This window comes from Schistocerca nitens, chromosome 9 (genome assembly GCF_023898315.1).
Source record: "Schistocerca nitens isolate TAMUIC-IGC-003100 chromosome 9, iqSchNite1.1, whole genome shotgun sequence".
Lineage (NCBI taxonomy): Eukaryota > Metazoa > Arthropoda > Insecta > Orthoptera > Acrididae > Schistocerca > Schistocerca nitens.
The window spans coordinates 211,809,765-211,835,682 of NC_064622.1; the positions used below are offsets into that span (position 1 = coordinate 211,809,765).

General features: G+C 42.4%; 1 protein-coding gene across 1 annotated transcript in view; it reads right to left on the reverse strand.

Moving 5' to 3' along the window:
• LOC126204126 (odorant receptor Or2-like) overlaps window positions 1-25,918 on the reverse strand; it is a 58,994-nt gene that overhangs the window by 28,967 nt on the left and 4,109 nt on the right. Inside the window, exons 2-3 of the mRNA XM_049938540.1 lie at window positions 16,166-16,265; window positions 392-493 (exon numbers count right to left, since the gene is read on the reverse strand). Of these exons, the coding sequence (XP_049794497.1) occupies window positions 392-493; window positions 16,166-16,265 (202 nt within the window). The remainder of the gene's footprint in view (window positions 1-391; window positions 494-16,165; window positions 16,266-25,918) is intronic.

The following is a 25,918-nucleotide window of genomic DNA, read 5'->3' on the forward strand; positions in this document are numbered from 1 at the left end:
AAGGGATGGATCTCCGGCCACACATGGTCGAATACCTTTCTCACGGGTAGAAGAAGTAGGTTTCTTTTAGGTTAAATTCAGACTACAGGTTCCCCGTGCCAAAAGAGTATCTCTAGCAGTTCAACACTTCAGATACCACCACTCAAAAGATAGATTGTAACATATCAATTGACACCTAATACATTTCATACATCAAAAGAAACCACTGGAGAAACTAACGTGGGACATTTCACAGACATAACAGTACTTCACCAACACATACAATCAGTAAAAAGTTACATTGAAACTGAGCTCCTATGTTGAACTGCACGGTAGTTTGTGTCACTGAGGACTGGTACAGAAACACAGAAATCCAACATGTAGCATTAACCTAGTACCGTACTGTGCTCACCTGTTCGGTTACGTTGTGAGCCGCCCAGCAGTAGAGTAAAACCTGGCCGCAAGGATTGGGCATGAAAGTGACACATCTGAATACAGCAGTGTAGTCCTTGCTCTGAAAACAACGATAACATGCTGGCTGATTAAAATTTGCTGTTGCTGATAAGTGCGTAGTAACAACCGACTGGTGCACAACTGGATCAAATATGGTAACGAAATGAGATATAAAGATATGTTACCTTCACAGTTAAATTCAAATATATTTAGTTTTTATTGTTACACAGGTGAATATTTAGCATTCCTATTGTACTTGTTCTTAAAAAAATTCATATTGTCTGAAATGCTAACAGTCGTGAAGTAGGCCGAAATACTGTGGGACATAAACGTTGAAAATTCTGCACAGGTTTTCTTAATAGTATAAATCTCATTATAACAAGGCAGCCACAGGTTTCAGCAGTGAATATTTTCACCATATAAGTGTAATTAAACGTTTCTGAACGGTATTTCTCAATAAATTTCGTACTGCTTACTACATAGGTAGACGCGATCTAGACCTAAACTTTGAGGGTTACATATGTTTTGTAAGTAAAAAATGCCTTTTCTTGCTGCACTGTACTTTATTTATCCCAGACGGGTTTCACGTTTCTTCACTTTAAGACACCATCAGTGGAATAGAGAATGATACGGTTTTGTTTTGATATATATTATTTTTAGATTATAGAACAGTTCGTGTCTCGTTTTTCATGTAAGTAAGTGATTACAGACAGTTCTTCCCATTTTTAGTTGGCGTCTGCGTTTCCTTTCATCTGATCACATGCTGGAGGTCGCACTACAGCTCTGTTTACTAAACATAAGCATGTTTTTATGTTTCTAAATTTTTCTCAACACTTTGCTTTTGTTTGCCTTTATTGTTACGATGAACTATGAGTCTTGTGTCACTAATTATAGATACTTGATCAAGAATTTTATTTCAGGACATAACTACTTTGAGTTCACTATGTGTCTCACAGTCTTTGGTTTATTTACGTACACGTTGCCAAGCTAACGAAGTACATTGGTGTGCAAAATTAAAGCAACAAACGGAAATTTTACAAGGCTGCATTTATTTTGCTACAAAACAGTATAAACAGGTGATGCTAAAGTACAAAGAAAGTAAGGAATACAGAACGTAATCATCTGCAACATGCATAATGGTAGACAAAATTGTTCTTCGTTTTTTTTCTTATTTTCACCTTAAAGATTTGAACACATTTTCTGATAACTGGTTAATGTGCTGAGTATAGGGCCAATACAGTCCTGACAACAACAGGACATGCTGTGGATGACGTCATCAACCTCGTGTTGAGGCAGTAACGCCTATTCTTCCTGAAGAGCTGTTCATAAGTCTTAGAGAGTGGTTGGTGGATGCTGACGCGACGCAACCCGTCTCCGTAGCACATCCCGGAAATGCCCTACGGGATTCGAAACGCGAGAGCGAGCAGGCACGCAATCCGTGCAATATCTTCCGTTTCCAAACAGCATCAATCACCCGTGCCTATGAGTTCCAGTCAACACGACGTCTGGGCCCACAGCACCTCGCAACAACCGCGTACGAGATTCCAAGATCTCTTCACGGTACCTGACAGCAGTTAAATCTTGATGCTTCATCTGTACAACTTCATGAAGAGGTGTTCGAGTGTTCAACATAATCCTTGCCCACACCAATACGGATTCTCCTCGATATCGGTCTCTTTCCATGATGTTTGGGTGCAGAAATCATGTTTCACGTGGTCTCCAGACGCGAATCCGCCGAAAATCACTCTCCAGACCAAATCGCGACACATAATTGGAAAGAACAGTGGCCCACCGTTCTACCGTCGAGGTGGCATGTTGACGGATCCACTCTAGATGATCCATTCTGTGGAGACACGCCATAGGTAAACAGACAGTAGGTCTCAAACTATAAAGGCCACTCTGCTCAAACCTTCTGCACACCGTTTGCCTCGATACAACACGTCCAGGGAATGCTGTGATGGCAGATGCCAGTTGCTGTGCACTACTAAGGCGCTACCATCATGTCCTTACAGCAAATAACGGTTCACTCTTTCTGATGTCACAAGTGATCGGCCCTGTACTGGTCTCCAGGATACAGTTTAGGTCTCTATAGAATGTCGCCTCATCCGAGAAACTACAGAACGATTCACATTAAGCCATCGGGCCACATCAGTTTACGACTTTCTTGGTTCCATTCTTCCTGTGGCCCTCCTCAGCAGAGAGTCTGTAGGCGTCTTCTCTGTGACGTAGTGCACTGTCTGCAACTGTGTACAGAGTGACTGTGAATGTGGGACTACCTTGGAAAATCTAGCCCTCTTGGCAGGTGCTCTGACGTCATTGCTGGCTTAGTTATCCGTTGGTCGGAATGCCATCTCCGGAGCAGATCGCAACGACATATTTTGACATGTTGTATGATTGTGTCATGAATTAGACACCGGACTGTCAAATTGTAGTTTTGTGTTAATTTTGGACACCAGTGTATATGTTGTAAACTAACGCCTATTCATTTCTGCTATGTTTATAGCTGTTGCTGCGCCTTTGTGAGTGTGTGTGTGTGTGTGTGTGTGTGTGTGTGTGTGTGTGTGTGTGTAAGAGAGAGAGAGAGAGAGAGACAGAGAAGAGAGAGGGTGGGGGGGTGGGTTGGAACAGTGTCTATAAAGTGGCAATTGAAATTAGTTTGGCAGATAATGTAATTAATAGAGACAATGATTTTCCTCTTAGCAGGACGTGGAGTCCTGCACTGTCCCGCATCAAAACAGGACGTTCTTCGGTGCGGCCAGTCCGAGTGTTCGAGAATTGTACCTGAGAGCGATATATCGTTGTCGCCAGTGTTTACTAAGGGCGGCGCCACCTGCCCAGTCTTGAAGTGTAGCAACCATGACGGGTGGCGCATGCGCCGTGTACGGTACGGTGGCCTACATAGGACGTCGATTTGCAACCTGGTGTCAGTTTTCAGCGAGTCTAATCAGCAGAAGCAACATCCTCTTGAAGATGGCGACCAGTTGGATCGCCGAAATATCGAATCGAGATGATTTTAGGTTCCGGCAGCAAACCCGTTTCAAGACGTATTACGCCGGGAAAGCCTACGAAGTCACAACGTTACGTCCAGTCACGTACAATGCCAACATTGAAGTACAGAGAAGGCATTGCTACGGCGTAAGGATGATTTTTGTACTTAAGCCGTGATCATCTTACTGCTCTTAAGAAAATGCAAACTTCGGAATAATATGGAACAATTTACTGCATCCTCTACTTTATGCAACATAGGAACAGTTCGGAGACTATCATAGTTGTATCAGCACGACAATGCACTCTGTCATAATGCAATATCTGCGAGGCAATGGTTTATCAAAGCAACGTTTCTGAAACTGCCTGAAAATCGCGACATTAACCCAATGGAACACCTTGGCACGCGTTACAACGTCGACTTCTTCCGGACGCCACCGTGCGACATCACTACCTAATGTGATTTCGACTCTTGAGGAAGAATGGGCTGCATTTTCTCCATGAGAATTTATACACCTCAATGAAGCCACAGCAAAGTTCAGGTCGACATAAAGGCTATGTGTGGACACACCATATATTAATATCCACTAATAGATGGCCGGCCGGAGTGGGCGAGCGGTTCTAGGCGCTAAGGGTCTGGAACCGCGCGACCGATACGGTCGCAGGTTCGAATCCTGCCTCGGGCATGGACGTGTGTGATGTCCTTAGGTTAGTTAGGTTTAAGTAGTTCTAAGTTCTAGGGGACTTATGATCTCAGCAGTTGAGTCCCACAGTGCTCAGAGCCATCTGAACCATTTGAAGTAATAGATGTCTGGAATACTTCTGACCAGCTAATGTAGCTTACTATCCGCTCTTTGTATAAATTATCTGATGATACTGATTCAAGGACTAGCGTCTTTTCCGAATTTCAACAAGAGCCGGGACAACCTTCTGTATTGTGGGAAGTAGGGAACTTTTCTTCAACTATAAACTGAGCCGAACACAACAGTACTAGTTGGAACGTCATCACCGCCAGTTTCTCATGGAGACAGCGATGGACTTATGTGATCCTTCTGTACACTGAAACGGCTTCTTGGGGCGCGATAAGTATAGATGGCAAGTAAATGAAAGCCTGAGCAGGCTGTCACAGCACCGGCCCAGGAGCTTGTGGTGCAGAGACAGAGCACAGGGCTGGACTGCGGGAAAACTACACAAGGGTGTTAAAGGTGGAGCTTAGTGTAAACGTAGACTGGTACACGAGTCAGAATCTTGTGTTTGCGTGGAACACTCGGCGTGCTAGGAACAGGTGGCGGTCAACTGTACGCACAGTCTGCGGAAAGTTCCTCTGTGAACGTCGATTGTTGGTGGCTAGAGCTTGTATGGATCTGACCATTGTATGCAGAAAAAAATCAAATTATGCATGATTCGTTAGTGCTACGAAAATTCTGAACAGACATCTTCGTTTCTATCGTTGAAACGAGACCGCCGACACTAAGAACTGCCTGTACGACGGAAATTGTCAAAGTTATAGCGAGTAAATTTAAGACATCACTACAGTAATTAATAAAGCTTAAAATAGTGGTACAATTATATAGCTAGAGAGCTATGTCAAACAAGAGCTACTGTAAAGATCTACATCCAAGCAAAATACCTCAAAGATTCGTTAAGCTGTTTACACGCTATGGCATGAATTAAATATAACATATTGAAATTCAGCTAAAATGCTGTAATTCGGATAGAAACATGCTTGTAAGTGTACTCATGACCCCATCCATGAACTCTGTTTTCTTGCGATATTTAAACATTACATGATTCAGGTTGAATTTCTGAGTTATGTTAACACTTCTTAGACACTAGTGGGTGTGGGTCGATTTGTTCAATACGGTGATTTAATCTCTGGTCCGTGACTTCATCGAAAACTTTATGCTCTGATACAACATTTACTCTTCCTAGACACTTTATAATCTTTTTTTCCTCTCTCAGGAGACACAGCCTTAGAGTAGCAATGTCCGTGCTCCGTGCTCCAGGGAAGCAGAGGGCCATGCCGGTGGTACCTACCGGCAGGGCCTCCCAAGCCTCTGCAGAAGCGCCAGACACAGTGTGGCTCACAACGCGCTTTCTTTCCTTTTATCGTATCCTGTTTCCCATCTCTTGTCTTCGGAGATACGGACGCTAGCAATGGCATGCCATCCGTATAGGAGAGGGACAACTCCAAATTGAAACCCAGAATCGGTACTTCCGTTAAGGCGCAAGTACGGTCCAACCGCAAATGAGTGGCAATTGTCTGCAACCAACCTGACTCCGCACGTCGCGTATTTTCGCTCCTGAGGAACCAGTCAGCCAGGTCCAGAGGATGGCACGACTAGTGGGCAAGCTCGCCATCACCTAAAAACTGCGTCCCAGGCACCACCTAAAAACTGCACAGTAGCATTCACGACAATGACACTCCATCAATATCAAAATAACAAGGATAGCGGATGTTACCGGTCATAAGCTTGCTCTAAAGGGCGTCGGAGCGGTCGCCTGCGGTCGCCATTGACACTGGGAGGGCCCAACGTAGGTCCTCTGGCCAGTCACTTCCCGCTTCAAACTGGGCAGCAACCAGTCATTTTTGGATAACATGGCTGTGGAGAGAAGGAGCGATTAGTATGATTAATCAATAATTCAACAACAGTCTTGTTGTTGTTGTGGTCTTCAGTCCTGAGACTGGTTTGATGCAGCTCTCCATGCTACTCTATCCTGTGCAAGCTTCTTCATCTCCCAGTACCTACTGCAACCTACATCCTTCTGAATCTGCTTAGTGTATTCATCTCTTGGTCTCCCTCTACGATTTTTACCCTCCACGCTGCCCTCCAATACTAAATTGGTGATCCCTTGATGCCTCAGGACATGTCCTACCAATCAATCCCTTCTTCTAGTCAAGTTGTGCCACAAACTTCTCTTCTCCCCAATCCTATTCAATACCTCCTCATTAGTTCCGTAATCTACCCACCTTATCTTCAGCATTCTTCTGTAGCACCACATTTCGAAAGCTTCTATTCTCTTCTTGTCCAAACTGGTTATCGTCCATGTTTCACTTCCATACATGGCTGCACTCCATACAAATACTTTCAGAAACGACTTCCTTACTCTTAAATCTATACTCGATGTTAACAAATTTCTCTTCTTAAGAAACGATTTCCTTGCCATTGCCAGTCTACATTTTATATCCTTTCTACTTCGACCATCATCAGTTATTTTACTCCCTAAATAGCAAAACTCCTTTATTACTTTAATTATCTCATTTCCTAATCTAATCCCCTCAGCATCACCCGATTTAATTTGACTACATTCCGTTATCCTCGTTTTGATTTTGTTGATGCTCATCTTATATCCTCCTTTCAAGACACTGTCCATTCCGTTCAACTGCTCTTCCAAGTCCTTTGCTGTCTCTGACAGAATTACAATGTCATCGGCGAACCTCAAAGTTTTTACTTTTTCTCCATGAATTTTAATACCTACTCCGAATTTTTCTTTTGTTTCCTTTACTGCTTGCTCAATATACAGATTGAATAACATCGGGGAGAGGCTACAACCCTGTCTCACTCCTTTCCCAACCACTGCTTCCCTTTCATGCCCCTCGACTCTTATAACTGCCATCTGGTTTCTGTACAAATTGTAAATAGCCTTCCGCTCCTTGTATTTTACCCCTGCCACCTTCAGAATTTGAAAGAGAGTATTCCAGTTAACGTTGTCAAAAGCTTTCTCTAAGTCTACAAATGCTAGAAACGTAGGTTTGCCTTTTCTTAATCTTTCTTCTAAGATAAGTCGTAAGGTTAGTATTGCCTCACGTGTTCCAACATTTCTACGGAATCCAAACTGATCTTCCCCGAGGTCCGCTTCTACCAGTTTTTCCATTCGTCTGTAAAGAATTCGCGTTAGTATTTTGCAGCTGTGACTTATTAAACTGATAGTTCGGTAATTTTCACATCTGTCAACACCTACTTTCTTTGGGATTGGAATTATTATATTCTTCTTGAAGTCTGTGGGTATTTCGCCTGTCTCATACATCTTGCTCACAACAGTCTTAATCGCATTTATTATTGTTATAATACCGCCAACCGGTTTCAACCCGACGTGGGGGTCATCTTCTGGGCGTTTACACCATTGGACGACTGATGGTGGTGTCTACATAACGGCAGGAAACTAAGACAACCCCTACGTCGGGTTGAAACCGGTTGGCGGTATTATAGCAATAATAAATGCGATTAAGACTGTTATTGGATTATTGTTGAGCAACCAGTCGGTTAGGTACTAGCCCGTCCTGCTGCCGATTGTTCCAATATTAGCACTGCTAGAAGTCGTCGCCATAATATCTACACCCGCTGCTACAAAAATAAAAAATAAAATAAAAAGTAAAGATATGTCATTACGCATCGGTACATGGAACAACAGCATTACGCTGCAAGGCTTTCCGGACACCTGTGGCAGCTCACAAGAGCTACGCAAAAAGGCTGCTATCGACTTAGGTCTAGTAAGAATCAATATCGCTATAACAGAACTTCAGGAAACCAGGCTACCTGAAGAAGGCTCAATAAGGGAAAAAAAACTACACTTTTTTCTGGAAGGGCAAAGATGTTGCTAGCTAGCCCCAGACAGAACGGAATCGTTTTGCTGTCCGCAATGACTTGCTGTCTTGCACCGAAATTCCAATTTGGATCTCAGAACGCATTATGACTCTGCGTTTCACAGCAAGTAGTGGACCACTTACGCTGACATCTGTATATGCACCAACACTTACCTCATCTGCAGATGCCATGAATCAGTTTTATGAATAACTCAGCGATGTGGTACAGTGAGTGCATTCCGGGGATCGTCTATGCATCCTTGGTGATTTCAACGCTCGTATTGGTAGTGATTTTGCCACTTGGCCTGACTGCCTACGCAAACACTGAGTGAGTAAGATGATTGAAAATGGTCTACGGTTGTTTGGATTCTGTGCAAAGTATCAATTGAGTCTCACCAATACATACTTTAATGGCAAACAGTAGCACAAGGTTTCCACGGTGCACCCCCGATCAAAACATTGGCACCAGTTAGATCTTATTCTAAATAAAAGGAAAGATCTGTGTTAATTTCTTCATACACGTTCTTTCCTTAGTGCAGACTGTGACACAGATCATGCACTAGTAGCGACCAAAGTGCGCTTCGTGACTAAAAAGATTCATTCTTCCAGAATACCTTGCAAAAGAAAAATTGATCTTTGCCAAAAAGAAACACTGCTGCTGTATAAGTATTTAGTGACGAGATACGAACAGAGGTGGATTCCTGGGACCCAGCCGCTCCTATTTCTGAAGACTGGCAGAAGGTAAAAGCGCTTCTTACCGTTACGGCTGGAAATGTGTTCAGTAATCTGGAAGCAAAATCCCAGGATTGGTTCATCGAGAACGTAGATGTCCTGACACCTCTCCTTGAGACTAAGCGTCAGGCCACTGTCATCTGGCATAAAAACCCATGCATTTCTACAGGCAGGGAGCTAAGCAAAGCAAAGACAGCTGTTCAACGCACTGTCCGCGCAACTGCATCAACTCCTTTGCACTGGCATACAGGATTGTTTGAATGCTGGCGACATTGGTGGTGTGTACTCGGGTGTCACACGGGCCATTTGACCCATACCAAAGAAGAGCGTATCACTCAAGGAAACAAATGGAAAAGTCATACAGATCGAAATCGTCAATTGCACCTTTGGATAGAACATTACTGTAGTCTCTACCCACATCCAATCAACATTAGTCCAAACGCAGTGGATGAAATTCCTCAGATGACACCTTACCATTACTTGCATGTCACGCCTACTATGGAGGAGCTTCAAAGAGCAACTTCACAACTTAAATATGGGAAGTTCCTTGGCAAAGGCAACATCTCCACAGAAATTTTAAAACTTAAGCCAGTTTTCCCACTGCTTTTCAACATCTCACTGAAATGTTGGGCTGCGTGTACCGCGCCGCAAGACATGCGCAATGCCAATATTGTTACTTCATACAAGGGTAAAGGTGATCGTGGCGATTGCAACCGTCATCGTACATTCTCACTTCTGAGTATACCTGGAAAAACATTTGCCCATGTGGTGTTGGGCAGACTTCAGAAGCTTTCCGAACGCATGTACCATGAGAAACAATGTGGGTTTCGTCCCCAACGATCTACAGTTGATATGATCTTCACACTCCGGCAAATTCAGAAAAAGTGCCGCTAGCAAAAAATCCCTCTGTTCATTGCCTTTATTGACCGAAATAAGGCTTTCGACACAGGCAGCAGAGAAGGACTATATGTAGTACTTTCGAAGATAGGGTGCCCTCCAAAGCTCTTAAAGATGATCAAGGCTTTTACCGAAGATATGGAAGGTGGTGTGGTCTTCGACGGAATCACATCTGACCCGTTTGCTGTGAAAAGAGGGGTTCTTCACCGCTACGTATTGGCACCCATTCTGTTCAATATTTTTTTTTCTCATCATTCCTCAAAGTTACTTTCGGTGAAACTAACCTGGGCATTCATCTGTATACCAGAGCCGATAGGAAGTCTACAACATTTCTTTACATAGATCCAAGCGCTTCCAAGAAGACTTGCTTGTAAATAGCCTTTTATTTGCTGACGATGCTGCATTTGTAGCGCATATTCAAGACAAGCAAGAGCTTGTGAATAAATTCTCTACTGCATGCAAGCTCTTCTCCATGTCTATAAACGTAAATAAGATGGTTGTCATGGTACAAGGATACACAGATCCACCTGTCATCAAACTGGACGGCTCCTTGTTGAAGGTAGTCGATAAATTATGCCGTCGTTGTTCAGTAATGACAGAAGATCTCTCCCTGGCTGACGAGATAAATGCACCAACAGGAAAGGCTGCCAGTAGTTTCGGAAAGTTCCGCACAAGAGCATGGAACAACAAACATCTTACATTGTCGACAAAAGTACTTGTGTGCTGAGTACTCTCCTGTATGGAGCTGAGACTTCGACGCCGTATGCCAAACAGGAAATAAAGCTCAACGCCTTTCACCTGCGGTGCGTTCGGAGCATCTTGGGAATATCATGGAAGCATCATGTGACAAACAGCATGGTTCTGAAAACTACAAAACAACAGAGTGTCACTGCCACGCTCACGCAACGTCGCCTGCGGTGGTTAGGACATCTGCATCGTATGGACCACTCCCGTCTGCCCCGGTGCACATTGCTCAGTAAAATAGCGGGAGAAAAGAGACCCCGTGGAAGATCTTCACTACGCTATAGGGATTGCCTCAAGAGTGATATGTGCGCATTTAATATTGACAGTGACAGATGAGAGCAACTCGCTGACGGTCGCAGCAAGTGGAGAAAACTGACTGCGGATGGAAACAAGATGCACGACCAAGTACGGCTTAACAACTTAGCAGCAAAACGATCCCGCAGGCATGAGCTTATGACTAACCTTTCTGCTGGAGTGACTCATAGTTGCCTCGTTAGTAGGCGGCAAGTCGGCTCTTGCATTGGACTTCTGAGCCACCAGAGAAAATGTCTCCAGGACGCCACTTGAATCTTCCGACAGGAAGCACCAGGCCATTATTTACAATCTTTTTCGAAAGTCTGAAAGCGGTCTAATACGACCCATCTAATACTCGAAAACTTGTACCGAGCGAGGGGGCGCAGTGGTTAGACAGTGGACTCGCATTCGGGAGGACGACGGTTCAATCTCGCGTTCGGCCATCCTGATTTAGGTTTCCCGTGATTTCCCTAAATCACTCCAGGAAAATGTCGGGATGGTTCCTTTGAAAGGGCACGGCCGAATTCCTTCACCTTCTTTGCCTAGCCCGCATCTCGTGGTCGTGCGGTAGCGTTCTCGCTTCCCACGCCCGGGTTCCCGGGTTTGATTCCCGGCGGGGTCGGGGATTTTCTCTGCGTCGTGATGGCTGGGTGTTGTGTGCTGTCCTTAGGTTAGTTAGGTTTAAGTAGTTCTAAGTTCTAGGGGACTGATGACCATAGATGTTAAGTCCCATAGTGCTCAGAGCCATTTGAACCATTTTTTTTCTTTGCCTAATCCAATGAGACCGATGACCTCGCTGTCTGGTCTCTTTCCCCAAACAACCCAACCAACAAATCGAAAACTTGTAAAACGGATGTAACTGAAAACATTTATTGGGACTACACTTATTGCAGCTATTCCGTTAAAGAGGAAATTGCTTTATTTAGTCACGCCCTTCACTCTGTTCCACCCACGCTTATACATTGTGGGCAGAACACATCTCATGACCAATAGCAAATAGGCGATACTGTTGGTAAGAACACGGATTAATATAAGGGTGTCTGATGCCACCATACGACATGAATGACGGGCCTGCGCTAATCACTTGAGGATCTAAACGATAAACTTACGTGGCACTGCGTAAATACTTCATTCGAGCAGAAATGAGTAATAAAGTACAGTACGAAAATTAACACTGCACGTATCGATATAAAGAAACATAAAGTTGTGATGTTGTTAATTCGGCTTCAGAGCCGTACGTTCGAACTTGTTCGCAACGCTTTAGGTAACTGGGATTTCAGTCAGGGCACAACGAAGCAGAACTCACGCAATTACCTTACAACGTATCGTCAGATACTAGCAGCACCAGCTGCTTGTGGAGAGTTAACTTACTTCACAAGATTTTATTTCCAAATAAAACTACAAGCAAGAAAGAAGCATACCAGAGATCACTCAAAACTGAAATAAATGTCCACATCTCATAAACCAATGCTACTTTTTATATTTCCTAGACCTCTGACTACAAAAATTAATGCAACGAAATGAAAAACAAATTTAAAAAAGAACTTAATTATCACTTTATAGTGGAAACGGAAAATTGACTTCCTTAAAATTGGATTTATGATAGAATATTTACGTTACATTACTTCGAGAAGAACGTTTTCGATTTTGCATTTCTTTGCTATGTTGCTTTCTAGTTCAGATTGATACGTAAGGACTCGTTTTAGTGACAGAGTGACAGGAAATAATTCTAGAATGAACATACTACCCGACTGGACGTCTAAAAAAATACAGGGTGATCAGTGCTTAGCTCAAACGGCCGTTGTTTTTTTTCTCTCTCTCTCTCTCTCTCTCTCTCTCTCTCTCTCTCCAGCCACTGCGAGGCCTGTATGTAGAAATCTAGCACAGAGAGCATGTTTTCGTTAGCAATGCACACAGTGTATTGAATGAATATGTTCCAAGTGAAATGAGGAAATACAAATATTTTATTCGCCAAAGAGTACTCAGGTATGATTCATGCATGCTTACAGAATCAGTGCGTGTAGTCAGCAGATTACTTCTACAGGAATTTTCTGGTGTTCAGTTTCCTAATTGTAGTAAAAATCATCGATTGGTAAATAAATTTGGAACAGGAAGTGTTCCTGCAGGAAACATAGGCAACCAAGTACAGTGCTCTGAGAAGAAACTTTGAATAGCACGGGAAAGCCTTCCTGGAATTGAGTTCGACCTCTTTCTCATCTAATGGGAATTTCCTACGTCTCTGTTCAGGTATGGAGCTACCGAAGCTACAACCCTATGAAATAACTACAGTACAAGAGTTAAGCAGGGTGACCCTCATAGAGGATGGAGTTGTATGCATGGATTGTGAAAAGGGTGAATGACAGAGAAACTGACCGTCAGCGAACGTTCTTTTCGGACGAATAATGGTTCCACCAAGCCGAATATGTAAATTAACAAGATAACAGTTACTGGAGTTCTGAAAAGCATAACCTAACACATGAGGTATCCTTGCAAGAGCAAAAAAAATGTGAATGTGGTGCGACATCAACGGTTAGAGAATAATAGGCCGTATCTTCTTCCAGGAAACAATTACAGAGGGCTGAGCGGAAACAGGTCCGCATGAAGTCAGGATAGCTGTTGGCAACTTGTGAAAGGTCATCGACTCTAGCAAAATATTATTGTAGTTTAATCAGTTATTCACAATTTTTACAAGTCGTCGTTCTTCCACACATTATCGGATGTTGCCTCGTTCAGCTTTGTGTTCGATGCTAATGTTTAATAGATGGAGGTAAACTGCACAGCAGAAGTTGGTGATTTAAAATGCAGAGAAGAAGCAAGACAGAAAAAAACGAGGAACCAAGAAGAGAAAAGATCAATACGATTCAGATGATGCTAAGTATAGTGCAGAAAAATATTAATATATATAATTTTCACAAATGACTATATCGGAATTACAATATTAAACTTTGAAATGATTTTTCCAAAATCAAGTATTATGAGTTTTAGGTACCATTATTTTCTGAACTAAAAGAGTTAGAAATATGAAATACTATCAATTTGTACTCCGGATGGTGATAACTTATTACGAGTAAATCAAGAACCAACAATCGAACATAAACTATTTAATCGAACAGAAACTGTTTTGTTTCCACTAATGTATAGAAAAAAGTGAAATTTTATTACAGACAGATTTAAAAAATTCCTTGGAATCTGTAAGAAGTGTTTCGTTAATTTTACTTGTGAATTTAGGCTTTTATGTTACACACATTCAGCAAAAATTGCACTGTTCTAACACTCGTAGTTATTTTGAAAGGCGCTTCTTTTAGGCTTTTTTGTCTGGGAAGCATTAAAAGAGAAAGTATGTAAACCGATCCACGAGCTTTAGATTAATTTAAAACTAAGAATAGTCAAGATATTGCTGATATTTTTCTGATAGAACTGCAGATTGTAATAATAAATCTCTTAAGCAGGTGTCAGAAATGTTTGACCAACGAAGGGAGACACTTTCAGCGTCTTCTTGCTCAAGGGCAGGTGGGAGGCAATTTCAATTCCCATTCTGCCAATGTTATTTTACCCGCTGAATAGAATGGGAAAACACAGCAAACGAATGTGTAAATTCTTTCATTTGGAACCGGTTACCAAAAACTGTGTTTGGTTAGTTTAGTGTTAGACGGTCAATACCGCGGTTCGATCGCGTCCGCATTGTTACTTTGTGCCCATGAAGACATTTCTTCAACAAAGTATCTTATCTAAGATATCTAAATATAAGTTTAATTTCATTGATTGTTGCAGCAGATAAAGAATGTCTGCGGTCGCATGTTGTGCTTCTCCTACACTTGCATCAAGTGTCAGGATCATTTGGGCAAATAAAATGCTGAGAATTTTCATTTGGGGAAAGCTTATGGAAAAAACATAGCCCATACAGCTATCTTCACGTTTTCTGAATTCTCAACATTTTTTGTTATGGCCATGCTACAGCAGTTACGTAATCTATCTCAGCGTTTCTCAGGCGACCTTCACAACTTATCTCTTTGGCATCTCGCAGTAGTATCTTTGTTCTTTCTTTCAATAGTCTTCTCAACCTGGACCACATTCTCTTCCGCACATTCCAAATGCATTCTAATTTGGAGATTTAACACTAGAACCATAGTGTTCTTGTGTACATTTCTGGTCGGAAGCCCTGCTGTCACTATCCTTTAAACACTATTTGTATCTAACATCTCTATTTGCCGCTGAACGATTGATGATCCTGAGAACTCATGCTACTTCCATGCCACCACTAGAACCAGCATGATTCTTCTGACAGTTGTCCTCATGCTCCATTTCCATTTCAGTGAGGCAAGTGAAATATTTGCTTAGAATCTCTATATTAATTACCTTGCTGGTATCAAATTATGTAATAGTCACAATATTTTTCATTTGTGACACCATTGTTGTAGCAACTGCTACACGCTTGGTACAATTCAATGTCAGTTTTGACACAATTCCTTTGCGAAGACATTGATTCCCAAAAACGTGCTACCACTACATTTACCTCATACACTATTTTTTAACATAAAGTCACAGAGCATGCTGAAGTTCAACACAATATTTCCAAACGAGTATTCATCTACAAAAGCTTACTGTGAGAAAAAGCCGCGAAGATATTGCGCTTTCTCTCTTGAGGTGCTTCTTTACATTCAGGAATCTTAGTTCCTTTGACCCACTAACGTTATTTAGCTTTACATATTTCTTTCCTCTGAATTTTGCTTCAGGCTAAATTTTCTTTGTTTGTGCCACTTCGATAAAAATGTCTGAAACCGGAGAGAATATAAATCAGTGCTTACTCACCGTGGTAAAGTACGTACAATAGTACTTGAAAACAATAACAAACACGATCATAACTAAGAGTGTCGATAGTAGATACAGTGTAGAAAGCCTTGACACAATAAAACAGTACAGGTAGCAAACGGGGAACAAGAAATATCGAAATCGGTGCAATTTTCTCTGAATGACGCATAGAAGCAAGCACGAAATTTGAATGCCAAATCGCACAGAGCATCAGGGAAAAAATCACAGTTCGCGAGCAATTTGTGGTATTTATATGAAACAGAAAAGTTTTTATGCGGGGAATGGCGAGCTTTCCAAATACGCAAATATCTAAAAATGGATTTTGGAGCCTGTTTGCTTTTCGTCTCCCCTTAACATACTTTCACAACTTACTCTTCTTTTGAAGTGTTTATGTTATGTTATATATTTTAGAAATAACTTATGCGACAAACAATACTATATTTAGTGATATTTATTGCGGACGTTCCGCCGTCCTAACCGCGGCCTCTCCGGGCGGCTACACGCTGCGACAGCAGTTGCCTTAACGATTGATCACCATGTAGAGAGTGCCTTTTCTCCACTTCAGGTTTAAAGCGTTGTTCATCTCCAACAGTCTCTTACTAAGCTGTACAGTTGATCTTCAAATTTTTATGTACTGTTGCTGAAAAAAAAATTATGGGATAGCCAAGTTTTGTGCAAAAATCTTACATATGTGGCCTGGAACAGCGCCATGCAAGCGACGATGACGCTGAAGAAGAACTGCGTCATTGCGATGGGGCTCATTGTATTCTGCAGTCGTACGACGAACCTGGAAGAACGACAACAACAACAAAACTTTTATATTTCCCGCTGACACACAATGTGCAAAATGTACGCAGGATTTCCACACATCAAGAATGGGACAAATATAAAATTGAGCCTCTGAATTATGAAAGCCGAAGAGTTAGTACGCCGATTCCAGGAACTTACATTTTGTGTCTATATGTTATTACAGCATTTTGTTAAGTTATAATTAAGTTAAGGTAATATTGGACTTACAACTTAATCCAAACATACTTTAAAATTGTATGAATGTAAGAACGTATTTATGTTCCACATCGCCTCCTAAACCACAGTACCGATTTCAACCACACTTGTTATAGATATTACTTACTGTCTGAAAAGAACTGCTGTCGAGGTAAGAACCGCCTACCTGTCAAAGAGGTGAGGATGCAGGGGAGAAAACAGTGTAGTTCACGACGCACCGGTACCCAGTGTGTATTCATCCAATTTTAGAATGAGGGTACATACTGACTTTCAATAAACTTCATACCTAATTTCAAATCCTGGGCCCTGATGACCATGATATTTACCGCCCGCTGCCATAAATCGTCATCATCGAATCGTTACGAAACTTCTTTTCGCCGACAAACCCTACAAAATAATGAAAGGGTAAAAGTTTATCGCTTACTAGACTTTCGCTGTCCACGTGTAAGACTGCCGCATCAGATATGATGTTATTTGTTTTTTTTGTTACTTCTTCACTACTTACTGTATTCGCGACACGTTTTTCAGGCAGTATTCACATGTACCATTAAATGTACGGAAAAAATTGTATCATTTTATGATGGATAGTTCAGGAGATTTGATATCATATAAACTCAAATGCGAGAAAACGAAACTGCAGGAAGAAATTCGCGAGAGATACAGATGAAACCAGTGTAGAAATATCTGTGACATAGGTTAAATATGATGTTGTTCTGGTCTTCAGACCGAAAACAAGTTTGACGCATCTGTCCATGTTACTGCACTGTTATGACCACTGCCTACAGTGAGGGTGAATCCCTCCTGGTGGTGATGCGCGTACGTGACGCAGTAATGAATGAATTTAAGTGGAAGAGAGAATAGTGGGCATCGTTATAGCGAAGGTATGGGCCGCAGATGTGGTAATCCACTGATGTTAAAGGTTTTGACAAAGGGCACAATGTTGCGGCGCCGGAAACGAGAACCTCGGAAACGGCGAAGCTGCTCGCCTGTTGAAGTGATGAGTAAGTCGTATGGTATTGGACGATCACGCCTCATCACAGATCGCTGCCCGTTCTGGATTCCACAGTGGGAGGTACTCCGTGGTCGATGTATAAAACTCTCCGCTGACGTTTCCTCTCCGACTGCGGGAGTCGTCCTCCGAGGTAAAGCGGTATTGAAAAGTAATGCTGCCAAGCATCCACCGCGAGTGACATAGGTACTAACTGAAACATAAGCGGAAGGAAACCGTTCTTATGGGGTCCTGTAGTGGATTTTTCAAATTCATAGGATTCAACCACAGGATCTGAACCAATGAGGTTACACTCGAACCTAAAGCACAAAACGGAACGTGCATTGGTAATATTTAATCTTCAAACACTAGTATGCCTTTAATAGTTAAAGTTTTAAGCGACTGTGTCCGTATTACAGATTGCTTAAAGGTGCCTTTTCGAATCTATTTACAACTGCTGTTGGCAATTTTCTTCAAAAAATGGCTCTGAGCGCTATGGGGCTTAACATCTATGGTCATCAGTCCCCTAGAACTTAGAACTACTTAAACCTAACTAACCTAAGGACATCACACAACACCCAGTCATTACGAGGGGCAATTTTCTTCCTGTGTGATCAAGACAATCAAAATTTATATAGCATGAAACATCTTTCAATAATGAACATTTTTCTGCTCGTAATTACTAAAATTCATTAATAGCCTAATGAAGATACATGAAACAAGAGATATGCTTACGCAGTAGTGTGTGTATTTCTAATTTTTCCTACATGCCTTTTTACTTTTATGTGTAGCTGTCTTTTCAGTTAAACATGAATAATTAGTTTTTTCAGCTAAAATGCTAATTACATGCGCAATATTATATACTGTTGATGAATCTGAATAAATACTCTGAATTTCCTCTTTTAGTTATACAGTTTAATGCACTGGAAGGTATCGTACGGTTATGTATGAAGAAGATATTAATTTAAAATATTACGGTAAGCTGCTGAATTCTATTTTTATTATCTAGCGATACTAAACACGTGCAAATAATACTGGAAAATGTTGGTCGGTCCATGCTCATTAGGATGTCACCTCAGTCAGCACAATGTGTGTCTAATAGCTGTGGCACAATCATCGCGCATATCTGTGTGTGTGTGTGTGTGCGTGTGTGTGTGTGTGTGTGTGTGTGTGAGAGAGAGAGAGAGAGAGAGAGAGAGATTTTGCGTTGTTAGTGGTGGTAGTGGTAGATCAGCATGGCTGAAAGAAAAACGTCAGTGTGAATTACAGGTGTAGACAGTCAACATGGGCCTGCCAAAGGTGAATAGGGCTCTACTGGTCAAGCTGTTTTAACAAAACGACAGCAACAGTGCTCCTGCCTGTGCGAGTGTCGACACATCAAAGAAATACGGAGAGGTTCTCTTTCCGCACCGAAGTTGAAGAATATGATTCGGAAGTTCGAATTAACTGGCTATTTGGTAATCGTTCATGGGAGAGGCTTGCGGCCAATTGCGCAGCAAATTGTTGAAGAAGTTACTGTTGTCCTGACTGAGAATGCTGGACGCGATGTGGGATCTTCAAGCAGTGCACGGTCTGCGTAACTACAGAAACTCCCTGGCAGATTAAAACTGTGTGGTGGACCGAGACTCGAACTCGAGACCTTTGCCTTTCACGGGCACGTGCTCTACCATCTGAGCTACCCAAGCACGACTCACGCCCCGTCCTCACAGCTTTAATTCCGCCAGTACCTTGTCTTCTAATTTCCAAACTTCACAGAAGCCCTCCTGAGGTCCTTGCAAAACTAGCACTCCTGGAACAAAGGATATTGCGGAGACATGGGTTTGCCACAGCCTGCGGGATGTTTCTAGAATCATCCCCAAGGCTGTGGCAACCAAAGAAACAAACACTTAACAAGTACACTGACAGATTCAGCATCAACATTGTGGCATTGCGAGAAACCCGGTTTACATATGAAAATCAGTTCGATTCTGAGAATTACATTTCTATAAAGCGAACCTGCAGTGCATATTAACAATTTGACACAGGTTTTGCAGTTCATAAGTCCTCCAGGATTTAGTCATTGCCGGCCGGAGTGGCCGAGCGGTTCTAGGCGCTACAGTCTGAAACCGCGCGCTCGCTACGGTCGCAGGTTCGAAACCTGCCTCGGGCATGGATGTGTTTGTTAGGTTTTTAGTAGTTCTAAGTTCTAGGGGACTGATGACCTCAGAAGTTAAGTCCCATAGTGCTGAGAGCCATTTGAACCAGCCTTACAGTCATTGACTTTACGTTACCTTCACAAAGACTCTCAGCAGTGTCAACGAAATCAGGAAACAAGGCACACACAACGATTAACGTACACAAACCAACAAATGGATACAACGGAAAAAAGCGACAGATATTAGATTCCTGGGAACCTCTGGAAGAAATCACGAACAAAATTCCTAAACTTGGCATTAAGGTTCTACAGGTGACTTCATTGAGTAGTTAGGAAAAGAAAATGTAACAAGTGAATCTCAGGAGTGTACAGTTCTTACAGCGTGCCCAACAAAAATGATAAACTACTCATAAGCTCTTCCAAAAATTTTAATCTCAGAATCAAGAAACGCACGCTTTAGACATGGAAATCCTCCAGTAAAACACTCGGAGAATTCCAGATTGACGATATTGCTATTCCAGGAGGAATTCCAAAGAGGTCGTAAACGTACAGACGAGGAGAAGATTCTTCGAGGCAGGCCATCATTTACTCCAAATCAATTCAGCCCAACAGAGAATGAACAATACTAATCCAGAATTTTCGGGCTGATCCCCAAGACCTACAACTCGAAGATCATTCAAGAAATCCATAGGGCGGATACCACAAACTGGTCTGCAACCGCAGAGAAAGTGAAGCAAACAATAGAATTAACTCAACCACCGAGAAGGAGAAAAAGTAGGTGAAGGAACATCACATCCGATCTAATTGTAGAATATAGGGTTAAAGCGTGGAATGATTTTAGTAGCCATAAACTTTGTGTTCTGCCATACGGCAGATCTTGTCATGAGGGAAGCCTCGTCAGAAAGGTACACAGCAAGAGCGTCTAGGGAAGCGATTCCCGTGGTGGTTTCTCTTTGCCTTCCGATGGTGATGATGAAATGATAATGAGGACAGCACGACACCTAGTCCATGAGCGGAGAAAATCTCCTACCCAACCGGGAATCGAACCCGGGCCCCTTGGAGTCACAGCCCACAGCGCTGACCACTCAGCTATCGGGGAGGACAGTAGTCATAAAACAACAGGAAACTGGCACGTATTCGTAGAGGTACGGGGAATCGCGTGTTATTCCACGATAAAAATGCAAATACCTCCCACTTCTACAAGACCTTCAGAGAGAACATAACTGGCAACCAGCCTCCTATCCTATGCTTCAGGTGAACTGATGGATCCCTGAGAACTAATACAAAGAAGAATTGTGAAATTCTAGCCGAATACTTCAGTATATTCCTCAGCTGCGAAGATCCACGTGGACAGCTCCGAATTGTAACACCAGCACAAAATCCTGATTCGCTTCAACCTTTAAACCTTCTCATGAAGAAACAGTGAAAATAAGCGAATCATTAAAAAACAATAGAGCACCTGGTGAAGATGGGAATCTCTGGATGGAAGGCGGCGTTCCTTTCAAGAAACATTGTTGGAAAAATTTAGAGAACCGGTATTCGAAGCTGACTGCCGAACGGCTCACGCCGCCATCATACAACACGCGTAAGGCATACGAACATAAGATACGAGAAATTAGCGCTCGTACGGAGGTGTACAAACAGTCGTTTTGCCGTCGCTCTGTTTGCGAGTCGAACAGGAGGAGAAATGACAAGTAGTGGTACAGGGTACCCTCCGCCACGCGTCTTGCGGTGGCTCGCGGATTATCTGTGTAGATGTAGATATGTAAATCGAGATGTAGAATTACTGCAAAATTATGGAAAATGGACTACAAAACCTCACAGGATGATATCAGAATCCTGCAAAACAGAAAAAAAATCCCAAAAGAATGGAAGAGCGTCTTAATAAATACACTCTTCAAGGAATAAGACCAAACAGTTCCGAACAATTCCAGAGAAATCTCATTTGTTCCAATAATTTATGAAATACCTTCCAAGGCTTTGCTCCACTGACTTAAGCTGCAAACGGACCCACCGACAGGCGAGAACCAAGCGGAACTCAGTAAAGGCAGATCCTGTACTGAATGGATCGGGAACCTCTCAACCATACCTCACATCAGACAGTGACAGAACACAACAGTCATATTTGTGGATATCAAGTAAGCTTACGTTCCCGTTGGCAGACAAATGCTGCTTAACAGCCTAGAAGAATTAGGAGTCGATAGAAATTCCAGAACCAATACTCGAGAAACTAAATCAGAAATCACCTCTAAGTCTAATTCATGGAAGCAATGTCAAACACATTCGAAATTTAGACAGGAGCCGGACAAGGAGACAGCTTATCACTACCCTTCTTCAACATCGTACCGTAAAAAATTTTCAGAGAATGGGAAAAGGTATCTCCATTGGAAAAGAGGAAGGAAACATGTTCACTGTGAAATGCCTGGCCTTTGCTGATGACCTGCCCATATTGTCAAACAACGAAGTTGAAGCCAAAATAGCGCTAGATAAATTACATGATATTTCCCATAAGACCGGACTCCTAATTTTCTATGAAAACACAGTGTGGAAAAGTCTCACAGGTCACTCACTTCAATTACTTCAACAACCATCCAACCCATCGGACAGAACTCTGTCTCCAACACAGAAAGAATATTTAAACGGCAAAAGGGCGGCCGAGTGGCCGAGTGGTTCTAGGCGCTTCAGTCTGGAACCGCGCGCCCGCTGCGGTCGCAGGTGCGAATCCTGCCTCGCGCATGGATGTGTGTGATGTCCTTAGGTTAGTTAGGTTTAAGTAGTTCTAAGTTCTTGGGGACTGATGACCTCAGATGTTAAGTCCCATAGTGCTCAGAGCCATTTGAACCATTTAAGCGGAAAAAGCGTAGAAACAGACATGGAATCATCTCGTAACGCAAAACTATGCCACTAGAACACGATTGTTTTACCACAAGTTTGCAGCGGGATGACAACAACTAATGACATAGAGAAACAAGAACGAAAAATTCCTAATAACTCTGTGGCACGTTCTCCAAGGCAAAATGTGGGTCAGACGACCTACAAATGCAGTGTGGCTAGGCCTCCCGTCGGGTTGACCGGTTGCCTGGTGCTAGACTTTCGAGTTGACGCCACGTCGGTGACTTGCGTGTCGATGGGGATGAAATGATGATGATAAGGACAACAAAACACCCAGCTTGGAATCGAATCCGTGCCGTTAGGTATGACATTCCGTCGCGCTGACCACTCACCTACCATGAGCCGACACGACCTACAAAGGAAATCATACATAAATTTAGGAAAAGATACCTATAATTCGATGGACACCTATGTGGGATGGATGAAAAAAGCCTCACAAAGAAACTTTTTCTCAAGATAAATGCAAGCAAATTAAAGACCAACTGGATAAAATAAGCGCAAGAATATCTGCAAAGATTGAAAATTTCGGAAGAAGAAATTGCGATCATAAAGCAGTTCAGAAGCAAAATCAAAAGAAAGATACTCTACGAAGTCTCAACAAAGGAAGCTACAGAGATAAAGTATACATATGAGTGTAAGAAAAGCACAATGACCTAATGAAGAGGATTTGGGTAGAAAAGAAACGAAACAGCGAAGTGAACCTGTGATTGAATCACGTTCACACGTGCTCCTCGAGCGGTATAATTGGGAATAATAGTAATAAGGCAGTGTGTGTGTGTGTGTGTGTGTGTGTGTGTATGTGTGTGTGTGTGTGTGTGTGTGCCTGGGATTTTCTCAGAAACTACTGGGTCGATTTTAACCAAATTTGGTATAGAAATAGGCGGCTTCACGAGTATCAGCACAATATTGGGTTTGTAGCAAATGGTTCAAATGGCTCTGAGCACTATGGGACTCAACTGCTGTGGTTATCAGTCCCCTAGAACTTAGAACTACTTAAACCTAACTAACCTAAGGACATCACACACATCCATGCCCGAGGCAGGATTCGAACCTGCGACCGTAGAAGTCCCACGGTTCCGGACTGCACGCCTAGAGCCCCGAGACCACCGCGGCCGGCGGGTTTGTAGCCTCGCAGCTCCAACACCAGCGGAAATACAGGCAAAAACGTGGCTTTTTCCACTCCTAGCTTATAATCTACCCTGCACAACAGGCATGTAGTTTGGGAGCAGTATCTTCCTGCCAAATCAACCTCCTTTGTAGGGCATCCTACATGCCACAGCAAGAAACAGTTATCTGGGGCCAGAAATTATCTGGGGCTTGAAATGTAACCTACCTGGTATGACAGGAGTCGTAGAATCGGCGTGCTTTATTGACCTACCTTGGGAGGTGGCCTGTATGTCAGGGACAAACAAATTATTTTCAAATCTTTGATATGTAGTCTGCCCTACACGACAGATGGGCTGTGGGAGCAGTATAAGACTTCTACTGAACTATGCTGCAGGGGCTACATGTGGCTATGAGCATGGTTGGAAGCAGGTAGAAGTGGATAGAGGAGGGGATGGAGCGATGGGGAGGGGGAATTGGCCAGAGAGAGGGATAAAGTTCCATTAGGCAGGTGGAAGCTATAGAGGGTAGAGGGCAGGTAGAAAAGAGGGGGGGAGGGGTCGGAGATGGAAAGAGAGAGGGGAGGATGTGGTCGGAGGGGTGGAGGAAAATATAGTCAGAGAGGAGGTGGAGGAAATGGACAAAGAGAGGGGGAGGATGAGACGAACAGACAGAGAGAGTGTAGAAGAGGAGGTGAAGAGAGAGAGTGGAGGAGATAGACATATAGAGGTAGGAGGATGAGGTAGGCAGATAGAGGAAGGAAGAGGGAGAAGCAAAGAGTAGGAGAATGCACGTACAACATGCATGCCAAATGCATACATTGGAACATTCATGGGGAAAAGGTTAGTTAACTTCTGTAACTAAAAGTTCCACTCTTCTACAACCCTGTGCATCTCAAATTGTTCTATAATTTTTAGGAATAAGAAGGTTGCTTATACAAGCCCATGTCTATGACAATCTTTTTACCGTTTGTTCACGAAATTCTTGACTAACTGATAGAATGCATATATATTATAAAAGTAGAAAGTCCTTAATCACCATCTACATGATGAGATGTAGAGTATAAGTATTTGAGTTCGTAGACAACTTAGCTGAAGATCCGTGAAACAGATATCTGCTTTATACGTATTTCCGCTTTAAATTCTTAGTTTGCTAGTTTTAAACTTTAAATCTACATATTTCACTGCAATACAATACCATTGATTTGTTCATCTTCGTGACTCTGTGTGCAGTAGTTCCTAATTAAAGTGTTGACGGTCTTCCTGCATTTCGCCATTTGGATCCTAAATGGCTAAACAAAAATTTATCCTGTTTGTTTGGCCGACGTGATGGTGGCATAACGTTCCTGATCGCGAGACCTGATTGCTAATGACATTGCTGATCTGATCTCCAAACCTCTGCTTATTGTAGCTCAGCGTCTTGGCTCTATTGTAGATCATTGGCTATGGATGTTGTGTTCAAAAGTCACTTTGTGCGTTTTTCGAGAAGTATATTCTACGTGCCAAGTCCATGTCCCATCATCTCCATTTTATTACTATTATCACCCACAAGAACACAAAACACAATACGCCATTTACTGAAGCACTTGTCGCAGTCGTGTCTGTGATACCGTTACACATGATTCACAATTCCTATAGAGGAAATGGCAAACCTCCTCCTCTAGTACTACTTAAGAGAAAAGAGAACACTATGTGACAGAGTAATTACGATATTTCTGTTAGTGTCTCTCATAAGCCGTATGTCTGAAGGTCACCTGAATCATCCCAGAGAATTATCGTTGGACTTCCTATTTCTTTGTGTAAGAGAGCTATTGAATTACTTTGATAGAAGGTAAAATTTGATAGTTTATGCTTGTCTCTCTACAAAATGGTAATAAAAATAAAACTTTCTGCCAGATTAAAAACGTGTGGCGAACTGGTGTTCGATCTCGGAACCTTGCCTTGAGATAGTGACTATGTTTCCGTTATAATCTATCGCCTAGGTGTGTTAGTTTCATAATGGGTGCAGGAGAGTGCTTCTAAATGTATTACAATCTACAGTGCCTACCGCTACCACAAACTGTCTTGAATAATAACATTTTGCCACTGTTTTTGATAAAAATATAATTTTAATTTATTTAGATTACAGTGTACTGTGGGGCATATAGCCATTATCAGCTGTCTACAATGTATAATGCATTAAAAAGATTGTACTAGTTTCATGAGTGCTTCGGCTCTAACTCAGGTATTTACATTTCGACGGGTTATATTTCTCCATGATGCTTATAGAGTCCAACCGGTCGTAATTTACTACCACAAACGGTACTTCATCTGTGTAA